Here is a 16,188-nt window from a genome sequence, read left to right on the forward strand (position 1 = left end):
TTCCTGGTAAATGTATTTGTTTTAAAAATTAAAACTTTATGTTCATAATTTAGTTCATCGCTTTGTTTTTTTAAATATAATAGGGTACTGTACTATAAATTGTACGACTGATTATGGTTTTTGACAAAATCTACCAAATTCTCTTGTCAGGTTTTTATTCCGACCAGTTAAAATGGGGAGGAACTTTGTATTCGGGTGTGTTTTAGTTTTTTTGTTCCGACCATTGAAAATGGGGAGGAACTTTGTATTCGGGTGTGTTTTAGTTATGTTTGTTTTCCACGCAAAATCAGTTACCGCAAATAATCATCGGGCGGGGTTGAGTGATATATCATATTAAAGCCTTTTCAGTCGTGATTTGAACGACGTTGAAAAATTAAAAAAAAATTTCAGTGTCGAGAAAAACCGGTTTGAAATTTTTGATTTTTGGTCTAATTCGAGCTAATCAGTAAGGTAGTTAGCAATAGCAATAGCTTATTTAAGCTTAATTTCAGCCGTGAAAACTTGGTTTTATTCAAGAAAAGGTAGTTTTTTTGAGTTTTTTAGCGCAATTTTGGGAATCAAAAACTTGAAATCTCAAAAAATTCGCGCAAAAATTTTTTTCTCAATTTTCTTAGAATTTATTTTTTCAAATTTTTGTTTTGTTTTTATTATTCTTCGAAGACTGTTTTCCAATTGATCTATTTGGCTATGACTCTAATATGCCGAAGTGCTATAATTTCGTTCAGATTTTTTTTATCACAACATGAAGAAGAAAACGACATCAATTTGAGAAAACATTTTTGTATTTTTTAAGACTGGTCGGAACATTCTGTGCTACTTGCACAGTAACTGGCTATCCTTGTTTGACTATCCAATTATCTCAAAAACACATGAAGGCTTAACTGTGTAGGCATTCGAAAACCTGGCACTGTTGAAGCTTTACACTTGCAAAAGTAAACTCATAATCGAGAACTCGACTCAGGGAACTCTTAATCGAGAACTCGACTTTCCTTTGAACAACCTTGTATAATTTTGATAAAACGCCGGCTAAAAATTGACTGCATTCTTTCAGTATTGCATCAACATCGAGAACGTATTTGAGCTCTCTAATTGAAACAATTTATCGACTTTTTTCGACTTCAGAGACCCGAATGTTGTTTTTAGTGTTGATTTTTTGTAGCTTATGCAGTTTTTTCCTGGAACACACATGCAAGCCTTTTCAAAGCAAAATCTGTCCATGCTTTCTTGTTTTCATATACTTCTTTACCATTGGCTTTCGTCTCAATTTCTGTCTGCTAGTTTTTCATGCTATGTTTGTTGTATTGGAGGTGTAGCGACGCTCAGCTTCGCCTCTTCGTTAAAAATCTGTAAATTCAGTGGTGGTTCGATTGGCCTGCTTCAGAAGCTTCCTCCAGGGACTTAGTCCGGGTCGGCCTTGTTTTTTTTCGCTAGGTAAATTTGTAGATCTTTCAATTTTTTCTGTTTATTGGTTTGCGTCTCACATCCTATATCTATCTTTCTGACCATTGTGAATGAAACGATCGAACCTTGAAATGTATTTTTCGCCGATGATTTTTTTGGACTCAGTTTTTTCGACTAAACCTCTGGCGAGTTTTTTCAATGGTGATTTTCATTCATGTCAAAGCGCAATAACTCATTCAAGAGCGTGACCAGACTTTGTTTTATCTTTGTACTTTCAATTTTTTTGGATTGAGTTTCAAGAAAGATTTTTTGCTTTTCAGGTTTCTGCCAACTTTCGTTCTTAAATCCAAGTTTCCAACTTTTTGGTTTTGACATTTAGTTGATCTTTAGTTTGCCATGGTTAAGATTTGATTTGATTTGAAGGACTGGATTGAAACTGTTTGTCATGTGTGTGAATAAGTTTGTTTCAAGTAGTGCAATAATTCAACAATATAGAGAACTTATCATTGAAAGAGCACCAATTTGAGTCAGCGCAGAAAGTAATTCAAGTTGTTGAAGCGCCGCTGAGAACTTTCTATTAAGTACTATTTTATATGGACCTGAAGTTGTTTAATCGAAGTAACTTTTATCCAGAAAAAAAAGATAATGGATTTAAAGAAAAAAATATATATTTCAAAACCTTTCAGTTCGCCTATTGTGAATCTTTTTGATATTTTTTTTTTCAGAAGTATTTACGATCAAAGAACAAAAGCAAAAAAACAGTTTTCAGACTTGAAAATTGTTTTCACTATTATTTGCTTGATTTCAATTAATACGATGTTTTTTTAGGTGTACGATTTGTAGTCCAATTATTTTTGTAAAAATAATTATCTCAATATTTTTTTTACCAAAACAATTTGTTGAAGTAGTCGCAATCAATTAAACAAGTATCTCTGATTCTATGAATAAGGTTGTCTATAGGCTGTTTAGGCTGAATTCAAATTTCTGTAATGATTTTAATATTGAAATCAATTAGAGAATTATATAGTGTTCGTAATCGCACAGATATTAATTTTTTTTGATAATTTGTGTAATTTTTTTTTTTGTTGTTGGCGATTTTATTCTTCTAGTGGTATCGAGTGACTTGTATAATTTTTTTTCTAGAGTGTAATTGCAGCAGCTCGTATACGTTTTATTCATTGATTGAGCAAATTCCATGCGTTTTTTTTATTATCCTTAGTTCTTGTGTTTTTTTGAGGCGAAACGCAAATTGAATTAAAAAATTTTGATGTAGTTTCAAATTTTTTAAAGCGGTTTTATTGGCAACTCCATATACTAATACTCCATTTTGATACATTGGATGTATAAACTGCTTGTAAATTCTAATGAGAACAGATGAGCTGAGAAACTGTCTTGTTTGATAAAAAATGGATATGAATCGTTGCACTTTTTTCTTACTGATACAATATGTTGGTTGAAGGTAACTTTTTGATGCAAAGGAAATCCCAGGTATTTAGCTGCACTTCTTAGTTCTATCGTGTTTTGGTTCCAGGTAAATTTTTCAAATTTTTTTTTTCTATTGCTAATCATAATTTGTGTTTTTCCTTTGTTTGTTGTAAGTTAATTATTTTCCATTCATTCTGATATTAATTCGAAATCAGTTTTGAGTTCTTTAGTTTCGTTGAGTGTTCCAAAAATGTTAATGTCATCCGCATAGAGAAAACATTCACTGTGCTGTGGTATGTTGGGAACAAAACAGAAGCTTGAGGTACCCCACAGTGAATTTTCTCTGTTGTTGAACAATTGTTTGGATAAAAGATGACTGGTTTTATTGCTGAGGTAATATTTCAGTAAATTAAGAGGAACTCCTCTCAGCCCGTAACGGTGACACTTGTGAATAAGTGTGTCATGATCAACGGTATCAAAAGCTTTTGATAGATGTAAGAGTGCAGTACGCTATTTTATGTGTTTTTTTTGCTTTCAATAAGAACCTTTAAAATTTCCACAAAACCATCAAATGTAGAGCGTCTGTTGCAAAATCCAAACTGTTTATTGCTTAAGACTTCAAACTGATTGAAAATTTAATGAGAAGATTTGAGAGACCCATGTCACCTTCACTTTTTTGTTGGGCAGTTGCTATATTGTGTCAAAAACTTTCACAAAATTGTGACGGGAAGAAAGAATTAATTTTTATTTGCAATAATTTTGGAAAAATCACTCTTTTTTTGAAATCCAGATAAAAACTCTGAACCGTTTTCGACGAAATAGTCGTTCAACTCTTGTGCAGTTATAGGATTTTCTTCAGCTTTCAAACTTTTTTTTTTGCCCTCAACTTCTTTCACATAAAACTTTCATTGGGTTGTCCATTGTTTCAAAGAATAGGCCATTGTAAAAACTTTACTATTTTCTGATATATATATATTTTTGACTTTGAGTGTTTGCTGTCTCAGTTTTTGCTTTACCTCTGATGTACCCCGATTTTGATATGCTTTAAATAATTTGTGTTTTTAATCATTCGCATTTGTGATATCGTTCGGTATTCAACTTTTTTTGAAAAATTTTGTTTTTCTAACTCAATTTTGATTAGTTTTTTTTTGTGAAAGCCACTTCATTTCACAACTTCTGCGGCAAAAATGTTCCCATTTTCACATCTTCACGTTTTTACATTTGTTCATGAGTCCAATAATGAATTCAACTTTAACACCATAATGATGAATGATCGCGTGTTCAAAACGTTTAATGGTGCATGAAAAAAATTGCAAAGGCCAACTCTATGGTTTTTCGAGAGTTCTGTGTAACACGCGTGCTGTCATTTGGCCCAGATATCAGATTTAAATCAAGCAAATCCATGTTTTTAATGAGTTGCGTGCTATCTTGTGTCACAGCAGTTACATCTATATTAAAGTGTCTACTTAATATAAGTTTTTTTTAGTGTCAATTTTAAGTTCGAAGATATGAGTCAAAAAAATTTAAGAAAGTTTACTTTTTTTTGCCCTTGGCGACTTGTAAACCGCAGTTAGAAACAATTTCTGTTTGTTACTGATTGTCCAGACCGTAAAAACTTGGATTTGTTTTGAGGCTAAAAGTTTCAATGTTTTTCTATGTTCAGAACTGCATAAGAAAAACTTTTTTTAATTTTTGAATTAGATTCAAAACAAAGAGAAAAGAAAATCAGATGCATGATTCGCTCTATTTGATTTTAATACTCATCTTGAGAAAGAAGATAATTTTTGCAAATTAGAGATCAATTTGAGCGTCAGCGGAAACCGATTTGCTCTCCCGCACCTCAAGTTTAGTAACTTTACTCATTACAGAAGTATTGCGGGATAGTTTCACTGAAGTCTAAGTTCAGCGGAAAATCGCTTCAGGCAGAAATATAGTGTTTGTAAGAATCTACTAAAAGCCAGAATCTTTTTTTGCTAGAAGTTAAATTTAATTTGTAAACTTGATAGATCAGCGCAACTCGCTTCCCATCTGTAACCTTTTTCATAACATTGGTAAAAAAGTTTATAATATTGATACAATTTTGCGTTAAATTCAAGATCAGCGGAAAAATTGCTTCACTTGAACAACATAAAGAGGTAATTGAAAATAACAAAAAGAAAGATAGACTGACCCCGGTCATCACATTTGTGATAGAAATTAGCAAAAATTGCCTATCCCTTATCTTATGTAACCCTAGACTTGTGAAGTTTTTTTTTTTAGTTTTTGTGGCTTTTGTTTTTTTGTTTACGACATAAGCATAATAATAATTCGTTTTAATGTGAAAAGCGCCACGGAAATTTGCTAATTTTTATGATTTTTTCATTTTATACCATAATTGGCCCAATTTGAGTTTTTTGAGTTTCAGCGGAAAATCGTTTTGAACTCGATATCTTATTCTGTTTGAATCAATTTTTCTTCATTCTTGCTGTTGTGATGTGTTGTTTTTATTGTTAACTAATGTATAATTTTAGCCTGACAAAATCACGAAAAATTTAGATGTCTAACCTGAAAGGTAGATATTAGGATCCGAATTTTTTTTCTTGTTTCAATCGATTTTTTTCATAATAAACTTGATAGAAACCTCAGTACAAAAAGAAAATAGAAACAATGTTAACTTCTATCCAAAATCAATGAATTTTTTTTAACATATCAGTAAAATTCAACAAAGCATGTTAGTGTGAATAACTTACATCACTGAGGAAAGTAAATATTAACAAATGAGTTGTTTTAGTCTTCGATATAACTAAACACACATATCACAAAATTAAAGAACATGCTGAAAACTTAAATAACATAAATTTGATCTAAAAGATAAGTTGATTACACTGAGTACCCGACAACACTGATTGATGTAGTTTAAACACGAAGACTTTCTAACAAAAGATAAGAGTAACGTTGTACCAGCAACACGACAGCGTCACTTACAAATTAACAAGAACTAGTTACTTAATACAGGGACTGTGTTAATTGTTTTTGTCTGCTCTGGAGACAAATTGGCAAAGAACTTAGCCGATTTCTCATCACGATAGCAATGTTTCGCTTGAAAGAGTTTGCACTAGACGAAGTTCTCCCATTTGAGTGCCGACTTGGTTTTTATGAATGGGTTTTTCAAGAGCGAGTACATCTTTTGGTGATTTCACCTGAGTCCATCTTTTGTTGCTTGCATCGTTTTCGTCAGAGCAAAGAACAAATATACAGCAGTTGTTCGTAGAAAACGCTTAATTTCGTGAGTGAGATGTTTTTAAAAATCATCTCATTTTTTTATCCTCATTTTTCAAATTTTTTCGATTGCGGTACACATCATCTTGAACCTTCAACTTAATAAATTTTTAATACAGTCTGGCATGAAGCCACCGTGCAACTCTCTGCGAGTAGGCAACACGTAATGAGCCTCCATGCCAGTATGAGTGACATCAACATTCAAATGTTTTTTTTTACAAAACCAAATAACGTTTCTCGCCAAGTTTTTTTTCGGTTTTTGCATCAAAAGGTGTATTTTTTATGGACCACAGAATCCTTTCTGGAAAATTTTTCCTGATCTTTCAACCGCTTGTGGAGGTCTCACAGGAAGCCATTAGTTTATCAAACCTGTCTGTGTTGTCCAACTGATTTTTGTTTTTCTTCGTAGCCAAAAACTCCAACTTTTTTCTTGTGCTGGCAGCATCAACACTCAGAATCCTCGCCCAAAACTACCCTCTGCGCCGTTGCTACACTAGATTCGCTCACAGCATTCATTAGTAATCAAATAATTCGGGTACTCAATGGTAATAATCACAAAAAAGAACTAGAATCTTTTTCTCAAATTCTGCCGAAACTCAGTTCATTTCTCATTCAAAACGCTGCTTAAAAGCGCAATCCAAATGCGCAGTCTGAAAAAAAAGCTAAAGAATTAGTTCAAATTCAAAGCGACCGTTTCGCAGACACTCATTCTCTATCTAACCGGAATACAGACTTTTTTCGGGTTAACAACTAAATTGACAGAATCTTTTGAATAATTTTACCTTTGCTTCGTATGAACTAAAAAATCAGACTTTAATTCTTCCTTGTGGCAAAAAGGTTGCGCATCTGTCTTTAAAGATAAGGGTCATTAGTTCGAATCCGACCAGGACCTGTTTTTTTCGAAAGCGGAAAATAGTCGGCTCGTCAAAAAATATTCTTCTGGTTGTCTGCTTTTTACATCGGCTTAGTTTCCACAGTACCAGATTTGCCTAAAGTTTTAGCAGTGTACTCAAATAAAAAAACTTTTAAATAAATTCCGGGGTTGGGCAAGTAATTGAGTTCCAAGAAGTTTTGCCTATTTTTTTTTGGTATTTTTCAAATTTTTTTCACGTTGTTCATTAAAAGTTTTTGAAAGTTCTTTTCTTTATAAATTTAAAGAGTGATCAGGGTAGTTTTGCAAGGATTTGTTTCAGTGGTAACAATCATGCTTGAGAAGACAAATCACAGAAGTTTGATTCAAGTCAGGACCTGTTTTTTGTGGAAAATTTTAGAGTTTCGTGTCTGCCGTCTTCTCGTCGTCTTAGGTCCCACCACAGATAATTTCGGCTTCTTTTCAGCATTTTGAAAGGTTTGTTTAAAGTTTTTTTATGATGCAGCTAATTTTATTCCAGAATTTTTGTTTTGCAATTTTAACACTTTTTTTGAAAAAAAAAGATGTTTTGATATTTTTTTCTTAAATTTTTTCATTTGTCTTTTCATTTGCTGGTAATCATAACCATTCAATTTTTGCCTTTCAAGTGATGCGAAGCTACGCTTCACGGCTGCGTAGAAAATCATAACAGAAGTTGATTATTTACGATATGTTTGAATTTACTTTTTTTAGTGGATTTTTAGCATAACTTTTGACTTGAAACAGTTCAAAATGTATTGATTTTTTCCAGCCACCCTCTAGGGGTAGGCAGGAACTATTTTTTTGTGATTTGTTGATTTTTTTAAGCTGATTTGGGCTGTTGGGGAAAACATGTTGGGGATCAAGCGTGGCTTAAACTTGTAGCTGCTACAGCCGTGATTCAGATTATTCAAAAATTAGCAAACATTTGTGTCAATAACGAGTAAAACTGGTCTAATTTTTTTCCTTTCTGGGCTGAATTAGGTAAAAGCTGACAGAATTTTGATTAGAGGCTGGAATTCAAAATTAGGTCTTCTACAATTTTAACTTTAATATAGCTAAAAGTCTAGTAACATCAGCTAAAGTCAATTGCCCCTATTACAAACTGAAAAAAGCAGGAAATTTTTTTTGCATCATTTTTTTTTTCAATTTGATCTATGATCAGTATCAGTTCGCTAGGAATTTTTGGTACTTAATGCACAGAAAACGGCTATGCTTTCCAAAACTTTTTTTACTTTAAAAAGATTTAAGTTTAGCCTATTTGATCCTGTGTTCTTCTGCTGGCAAGTTTTTTGAATAGTCTTACCCTGCTATTAAAAACCGGGGCTGATTCATAAGGAACGTCATTGCGCGAAGAAAAAGCTTAGTTTTTACCCTTGCGACAAGCAAAGGTATTTTAATCGGATACCAGTTTGTTTCCACGTGAAAAACTATGTTCACAGAAGGGTCAAATTTAGTAATAGAAAACTTATGCTCAGTTCATTATAAATTCATTTTTTTGTATCTGGGATTTTTATTCTGGAGTTAGTGAATTTGCCTGGGACGTCAAAGTTCCTGTGTTTGAATCTGACAGGACCTCTTTTTTTTTCAAGTGGGAGTTATTTGTTTAAAAAATTTTTTGTCTCTATATTTGCCTGCTTATGTTTTGTTGGCTTATATGCCACATCGTAGAAATAGTTTTTTTTGCGTTACACAGGTCACATTGTAGTTGCTTTTAGTCTTTTCAATTACTTCTGCTGATTGTACTTTTCCTAACCTTGATAGATTTTCCTTTTTTAGGATTTTTTTTCGCTTAAAAAATTTATTGTACCCGGCTGAATGATCTAGTTTTCAGTCGTATCTAGCGAAACAAGATTTTAATGCTCATCTTTGAATTGCATAAAAGTTTCAGACAAATTAGTTTTTTTTGTCAGCTCAATGATTTCGTCCCAGTTTTTGTCGGTTCACTGACCGGGTATTTGATTTCTGTATATTGTTGGTAGATTTTAGGTACTTTTTTCATTTTTAAGCGAGGGTAAATATAGTTAATTATTTCCTGAATTTTAAACGCGCCTAAATTTTCTATTAGAAGGTTAAAAACGGTTGCATTAAAATATTCTATTTTTTTCGGTGCAAGGTTTTTGATTTATCTAAAAGTGCGTAGAATAGGTTTGAATTTTAATTTATTGGTGTGTTTTAAGATCAGAATTTTTGGCTTGACTATTTTGTCTACAAAGATACATGGCGAATGTCGCACGATATTCAGGATTGTGATTTTTCCAGCTAAAATTTTCAAAAAATGTTTGTCCGAACAAAATTATTTTCAGTTTTTCTGCAAGTTATTAATGGAATTTTTTAAAAACTTCAGCATTCAATTTTTTGTTTCATTTTAATCTAAGTTTATAGCAAATTTTTCCTGTAGGTTTTGTGAGTTGTTTGGTTGCATATTTTATGAAAAGCTTTTGAGTACACAGTTTTTTTTCCGATGCCAAAAAGTTTTTCGCTTTTTGTTCGAGACACATTATGTTTTGGCATTTTTCTGTGTTGCAATTGGTGCGAAGCTTGGCATAGCCTCTTTGCAATGTTCAACTTACTTTTTGAAGGTTTTTGCTCAACCATCTCAATTTTTAGCATATCGTGTTTCTTTTTGAATGAAAATGGGCCGGCTAATTATGCTTCACTAAGAAATTAGGGATATCATAGTTTTGAATTTGTTGAATATGAAAAGGTTTTTGATGTGAGTTGGTGTATTTACCCAATTTTCTTGAAGAACCCTAACCTAGTTGAGATCCGAATACAGCCCTGTCCTCAGTATGTACGAGAACCAAATTGACCACAACGTCCCTACAACTGGCCCCACTATCCTACCCCTACACCATTCTCTATCTTTTTAACTGTTCCCAGAGCACCTTTTTTTAAAATCCCAAAAGATTTTTGGCTTCGTTCGTGCGAATTTTCTGGGGCTAGGTTTGAGTATGTCAGGCGCGCCCCCTCGGGGCTTAAAACTACAACATTGAAATTTTTATTTTTCTGAGAAAACAGGTACGATCTTGAAGCTACTAGCTGTTTAGTAGCGATAGTTTTTGGCATAATTAAATTTGGAAATTTGATTGAGTGTCCTGCGATGAGTTAAGGTATTTTTTTTGGTCGGAGTTTGTTTCGCTAGTAGCTTGCTGCGCTGGGTATAATTAGGTTTTTAGCCGCTGCTTTAAAACGAAATTGGGCATTTTGTTACGAAATTCTTTTCAACTAGGATTGTTATGAAGATTAAAGGTCATACATAGGTTATCGGGTTCAGTATCGTCTTTACGCAATAATTCAGACTTCAAGCGTAAACTGAAAATGTGGTTTCAGTGTCTAGTAAACCGTTCTAAAGCTGCTGCTTTTCAAACCAAAATAGAGCGAAGGAACGTTTCCGCAGACATATTTACTAAATTTGAAACTTAAAACTTGTAAAAGACATTAGTTTGACAAAATCAAAATGCATGATAAGCTTTCCATCACCCGAGAATTGAAAAATTTATTAAATATTGTATTTATAGTTTTTGATATCAAGGAAAAACATTAAGGGTCAATAAAATTGAAAACAGATATTACTGCACTATAACAAGAAGCACCTCTCTATAGTTTTTTTGTTTTTTTTTCGCTTAAAACTTGTGCCAAAACTATCAATATGATGATACCTTACCTAGATTTTTTCAGAGAAGCCTACCGAGGTTAATTTAGCCAAGGTTAACAAGAGAACTAAAATACAAACTGTTTTTTATATAATCAGCTTTGATAAAAGAACGTTATCAAAACCGACTGTTGTCAAACATTCGATGTTTTCATTGTTTTTTGTTTCTTGATGCCGGTCCTTGCTTGAAATTAGCTTTACGGTGAGCACTAAGATTAGCTGATGCTCAATCATTGGGAAGTTATTTGCTGCATACTTTGGTGGCGTCCCTCATGCTTGAAGGACCGAATGCTTGAAATTTATTTTAGCTTACTTTCAGCCAATCAGAATTGAGCATTCAAAATCTCAAGGTAAACCGTGAATATCTCAAAGTAAGAAAATAAATCCAGGCCATTAGTGTTTATACTGACCGATTAAATAATAAGCAGATGAGTTTTCAAGACTAAAAAATTCTTATGAACTTGAACTCATGAATCTTGATGTTTATCTGATTAGTATTGTGGTTGTAACCCTCAGTTTCTAATATTTTTGATTATTTTCCACTGATTTAAAACAATTTCTGTTAATATTGACTTCGATTTTGTGCGAAAGACATTTAGCCAATACGAACGCTTAGCGATTTTGATTGACTGAAACTTTTCAAGCATTCGGTCCTTCAAGCATGAGAACCCTCCCCGCACACTTTGTTTGCAGTGCAATTTAAGTTGTTGCCAAGGTGAAATCAGGAGACAAAATCCGGGCATTATCTGTTTAATCCCTAATGGGTATCCAATTAGGCCTATGAGTTTTTTTCAGACCAATTTCGACTTCATACTAGACAGTTTGAACGAAATTTTTATTATCATCTTATCGATATTGACGTCCTGAGCTCAAATTTAAAAGGATGATTGTCATGTAAGCCTTTTTTTAAAAGCCTATGTCTCGCTCGTGTTTGCGAAGTGCAGCTGCGCCTCTCTGTAAACGGTACATATATACATAATAGCTAACTTTAATAAGTTTTGTTGACCGTTCTATAGAAAGGTCGATCACACGCAAGCACGCACGCACACACACACACACACACACACACTCACACACGCACATACACACACACACAAACGAACAAACGAGGGTTACAATCATCTGCCATGTCAGTTCTTTTAGCCCCGTTATACGACTAGGTAGTAAACTCACTGATTATTTTCACTAATTTTGTCGGATGCCCTCCAAGAGAATAGCCTCACAAGATATCTGCTAATTAAAGTCCATAACCAGCAGTAAAAAAAAAAACATTTATCCGTTGCATTGCTTTGGCACTACGTTTCAAGCGCATTCAATTGTCTCTCAATTGTGCATTCAATTTTCGGGTGTTTCGACCCGAGTTATTCTGATAAACCAACTCTTTGAATTTTTGTTTGAATTGTTTGCTGCCTTGATGCTAGCAGAGAAGCAGACTTCATAATAGTTAATTCCAGATTGCACTTTTTGACAATAAATTTGTATGAAAGAGTTCCTTTGACGCAAAAAGCAGAAAACAAAGCGTGGATGTATTTGCAGCACGTGTCTCTTTATCGCACGGTAAGCAACACTGTTACCAAATACTGTTCTGTACTACAATCTGATGATAAATATTTTGATTCTTGTTGCTTTCATCATATGGTAGTTTAATTATTCAGATCTTGTCAAAATTAATTTTTGGTTGATTTTTGAGTCGTAAAACATGGTCAAAACTGTGTTTTTCTCGGTTCTGAATTCGCATAAAAATGTGGCGTTTCTGATCGACTGTTGTGATGGAAGCGTGAACAAATTCCCCTTCATCAGACGACAGCTAAAAGAAGAGGTTATTCAGAGGGAGGATGATGGATTGAACCTGTTTGCCCTGAACTTCGCCAAATATGGAAATAGTAGTGTCGAGTGCTGGAGTCCCGAACCTAGATTCGCCAGCGTCGGAAATGTTGTACAGGTAGATAATACTTCAAATAAATATAATTTTGAAGCCCTGATATAACATTGAGCTTGACATAAATTGATTGAAAAAGATTGAAAACTTTGAAATGTAGAAGCTGATTTATCACGCAGGAGCAAATCGATCAAATGAATTGAAAAAAAAATAATAATAATAGTCTGATTTATTGTTCCAACCATTTGAAAATTGCAGAGGAACTTTGTATTCGGGTGTGTTTGGTTTTGTTTCTTCTTCATGTACGACAAATAATCATCGGAATGGGTCGAGTTATATATCATATTAAAGACCTTTCAGGTGTGATTTGACGTGTTGAGAAAAACCGGTTTGAAGTTTTTGATTTTTGGTCTAATTTCGAGCTAATAGGGTCAATGTGCAGGCTTATAATAGCTTATCTAAGCTTAATTTAAGCCGTAAAATTTCGTTTTACTCGTGCAAATTTAGTTTGTGGAGTTTCTAAGCGCCATTTTGTGAATCAAAACTTTCAAAAAGTTTTTGAATTTATTTTAAATTTTTATAATTTTTTTTTGCGTTTTTCTACAAAAACTGTTTTCCAATTGGCCTATTTGGTTGTGACTGTCGAATATGCCTATTTTTTTTCCATTGAGATCTTTTTATTACACCACACAGAAAAAAAAACATTAACTTGAAAAAAAGTAATTTTATTTAAGGTTATGGTCGGAGCATTGATATATTTGCACAGCAACCGGCTATCCTTGTTTTTTGTCCTTGTTCAATTATTAAAATTTAAGCTGATTTTTGACCTGTTTGTTTATTTTTACAGGCTGCCCATTGGATCAACGATAGGGTAGGTTTGTCCAGCTTCGGCAGTCCCAAACTGATCCCAGCCATCACTCAGGTCGTCCAATCAAAACCCGACACGTCACCAGTTGATTGCATCACAGTCATCACTGATCACAGACCGCAAGAGTGCTTCGGTGATATCCTTCTAGCTCTAGAGGTCAGAGGTCAAATGATACCCTTAAACGTCGTATATCTCCATCATATTTCGAGCGAAGGCGACACTCTTGAATTTTACCGAAACCTGTGCTTGAAATCAGGAGGCGATCTGAAAGCAGTGGAACTTTCCTGTGAAGGCGACTTGGTAAATTGTGACGTAATTGTTGAAAACTCCAGGGCAAACGTAGTTCATAAGTTCACACCGTGTTTTCAATCCTGCTTCAACTGCTTGAAAGAAACGCAGAAAAATTGTATGTCTACTAGTTCATCCAGGAGCCCAAGCTATCGTGCGATAACCATGCAGGAAAGACCAAAGCCAATCCCAGTTCCGGCTATGGAACCTTATTCAGGTCTGACCAAAAATGCGATAGTCTTGGCACGCAGAAACGAGTCAGATGGGTACTTCTATCTAGCGAAAGTACTGGACTCAAGTTTGGCTCATGAGAAGCTGGTTGAATTCCTAGAAACTCCTAGACCGGAAGTGACGAAGTGTTCCAATTATGACTTGATTAACATCCGAGAGGCAATGACATACTCGATGTTTCCTGGATCGAGAGTGCTCGGCAAAATCGACACCCAAAAGTGAATGAACTAAATTCTATTCGAAAAAATTAAAATAACATTGATATCGGTTTTCCAAAAAAACTTCTCACTGAAATAAAATTTCCAAGGGCATGTTTGTTCATCAAGCGTTGAAAATATGCAGATATAAAAATATTGGATAAATTAAATGATATTTATTGAGTCCTAAATTTGTACCAACGATCAAAAGCTGTAATTATTTTATAGGTTCTGTCCTGGGACTGTTTTGCATGGATCATTGGACGCCTCTGCAGGCGAAGGTGCCAGAAAAACTCACGACAACCTTGTGATCGAGTATTGCAACGGTGAAATCATAGCGACGGCACCAAGCCGATTGGTACGCATACCCGAGTCGCAATTCTATTGGCTGCAAAAGTTTTTCAATTCGACCAATCAATGTAGAGTTACCAGGGAGGATCTTGATATCAATGCGGCAACTGCACAGTTGGGATCGCGAAGACCTGAAACGGGAGTTAAGGCGAAACTGGACAGGTTTTTCGGAGACGAAGAACCGACTACATGGCATCGACATATGTACTCGCAGTTGCCTCACTACGACTTTGACAGGGTGGGTTTCTAATTTTTTCTTTTCTATTTTTCAAATGATCATAGTTTCCTTTACAAATTACTGTTGGAATCTCACATAAAAATGGGACTCTGATTTGATACCACAGTTACCGCTTACTCGCAGCTAATCAAAAATTTCATTTTTTTTTTATTTCTGAGTTAATTGAATAAAATTACATCTTAAAGTTGGACGAAAAGTTATATATTTTTCTCAACTAGAACAAGTACGAGAGTGACAAGCAGTTGATTAAGTGGTACCAGGAGAGGTATCGGAAGCCAGTGTTTCTGGACTCTGATTCAGAACCCGAGGAAGACACTTTTGAGTTCACTCGGCAGCCGAAGAAGCTGCAGTTGAGGCAGACGTGGCACGACCACTACCTCAGTCTGAGGAGGGCGGACAGTGAGCGGGAGTGGTACAAGAAACTGCTCAAGAGGGAAAACGAAATCATGAGGTATGTTTGATCATGTGCAATTTGAAGTAGTACTTTATCATGCGTAATATGAAGTAGATTGGAGCGAGTATATTTGTATTTGATTTGACTAATTCGTCGTATCATTCTGAATCTTTGAAATTTAAGTTTTGCGTTGGTGCTATGAATGAGGCAAAAGCTATCATTTTGAAAAGGAGTTCTTTTGAAGAACAATATACATTTAAAAATAATTACCATTATAGCTTATTTAGGCAAACGAGAAACATTTTCCTGTTAAACCGCCATTCAGGATAATTGTTTGCTGTCGTTTGTTGCTTTTTTCGCAAAACCCGTTAACTGATTTAATGTAGACGCCGACTTACGAGACGACCCAAAAGTGCCTTCGACGCTCCTCCGGCTCCATGGCGCCAGTGGCTGAAACAAGGACAGGAGCCGCCTGCAGAATACCAGAGGCCTCCAAGGACCAACTTCGGAACCAACACAGATGACAGAAGTACTTCCAGACTAGGAATGCACATCATGCCCTCAAACAAGCATGACTCACTGTTTAAGACTCCGGGGGGCAGCCATGGTAGAGACGTGAGCGTGAAAAGATTGCTGATTCAGACCGACCCTAATAACCCTCCTGGGTCACGTGACCATACTGAAGCTATATACTCAAAGAGATGGTGACGTAGAGTCATCGAATATCTATTCAGTAATTGTGTGTATTAGAGATACTCATTCTGTCATTCCGACTAAAAAAATTGTGATCTTGCGTTCAAATTAAATAATAACTGTTTTCATCGTTTTCAGAGCTGCATTTCAAAAATGAAATCAAGAATAAAGAAACGTTTTTATGTTTAGAACTGTTTTTTGATTATTTTGATTGTTTTGTTTCGACGCAAATAGTTTGAATTGAGTTTCTGTTAATGAACGGGGCAAAATTCATTGCTGTACTCGTTTCCAACGGCCCAAGGGTGCAAAAAGCGGTTGCCTATGCTCGGTTTTTGATCACGCGCTTTAGGTACCTCGTATGTTCAATATATTTCATTGGTCTGTGGTGATGCCAAAAGCTGTTCCTTGATTGGCTTTGTCC

General features: G+C 34.7%; 1 protein-coding gene across 1 annotated transcript; it reads left to right on the forward strand.

Moving 5' to 3' along the window:
* The first annotated feature begins 12,160 nt into the window (after nt 1-12,160).
* LOC134844612 (uncharacterized) lies at nt 12,161-15,895 on the forward strand. The gene is made up of 5 exons (XM_063861375.1): nt 12,161-12,570; nt 13,355-14,112; nt 14,320-14,680; nt 14,899-15,131; nt 15,461-15,895. The coding sequence occupies exons 1-5, from the start codon at nt 12,328-12,330 to the stop codon at nt 15,780-15,782; spliced, it is 1,917 nt and encodes a 638-aa protein (XP_063717445.1). The 5' UTR covers nt 12,161-12,327; the 3' UTR covers nt 15,783-15,895.
* Nucleotides 15,896-16,188: the final 293 nt, after the last annotated feature.

The sequence above is a fragment of the Symsagittifera roscoffensis genome, chromosome 4 (assembly GCF_963678635.1).
Source record: "Symsagittifera roscoffensis chromosome 4, txSymRosc1.1, whole genome shotgun sequence".
Taxonomy (NCBI): domain Eukaryota; kingdom Metazoa; phylum Xenacoelomorpha; order Acoela; family Convolutidae; genus Symsagittifera; species Symsagittifera roscoffensis.

Bases quoted from the DNA above. Each gene is read 5' to 3' on its own strand.
- LOC134844612 (XM_063861375.1), top strand. From the start codon at position 12,328: ATGGTCAAAACTGTGTTTTTCTCGGTTCTGAATTCGCATAAAAATGTG. The intron at 14,113-14,319 runs GTGAATGAACTA...ATTATTTTATAG, and splicing joins GGCAAAATCGACACCCAAAA to GTTCTGTCCTGGGACTGTTT. The intron at 15,132-15,460 runs GTATGTTTGATC...GATTTAATGTAG, and splicing joins AGGGAAAACGAAATCATGAG to ACGCCGACTTACGAGACGAC.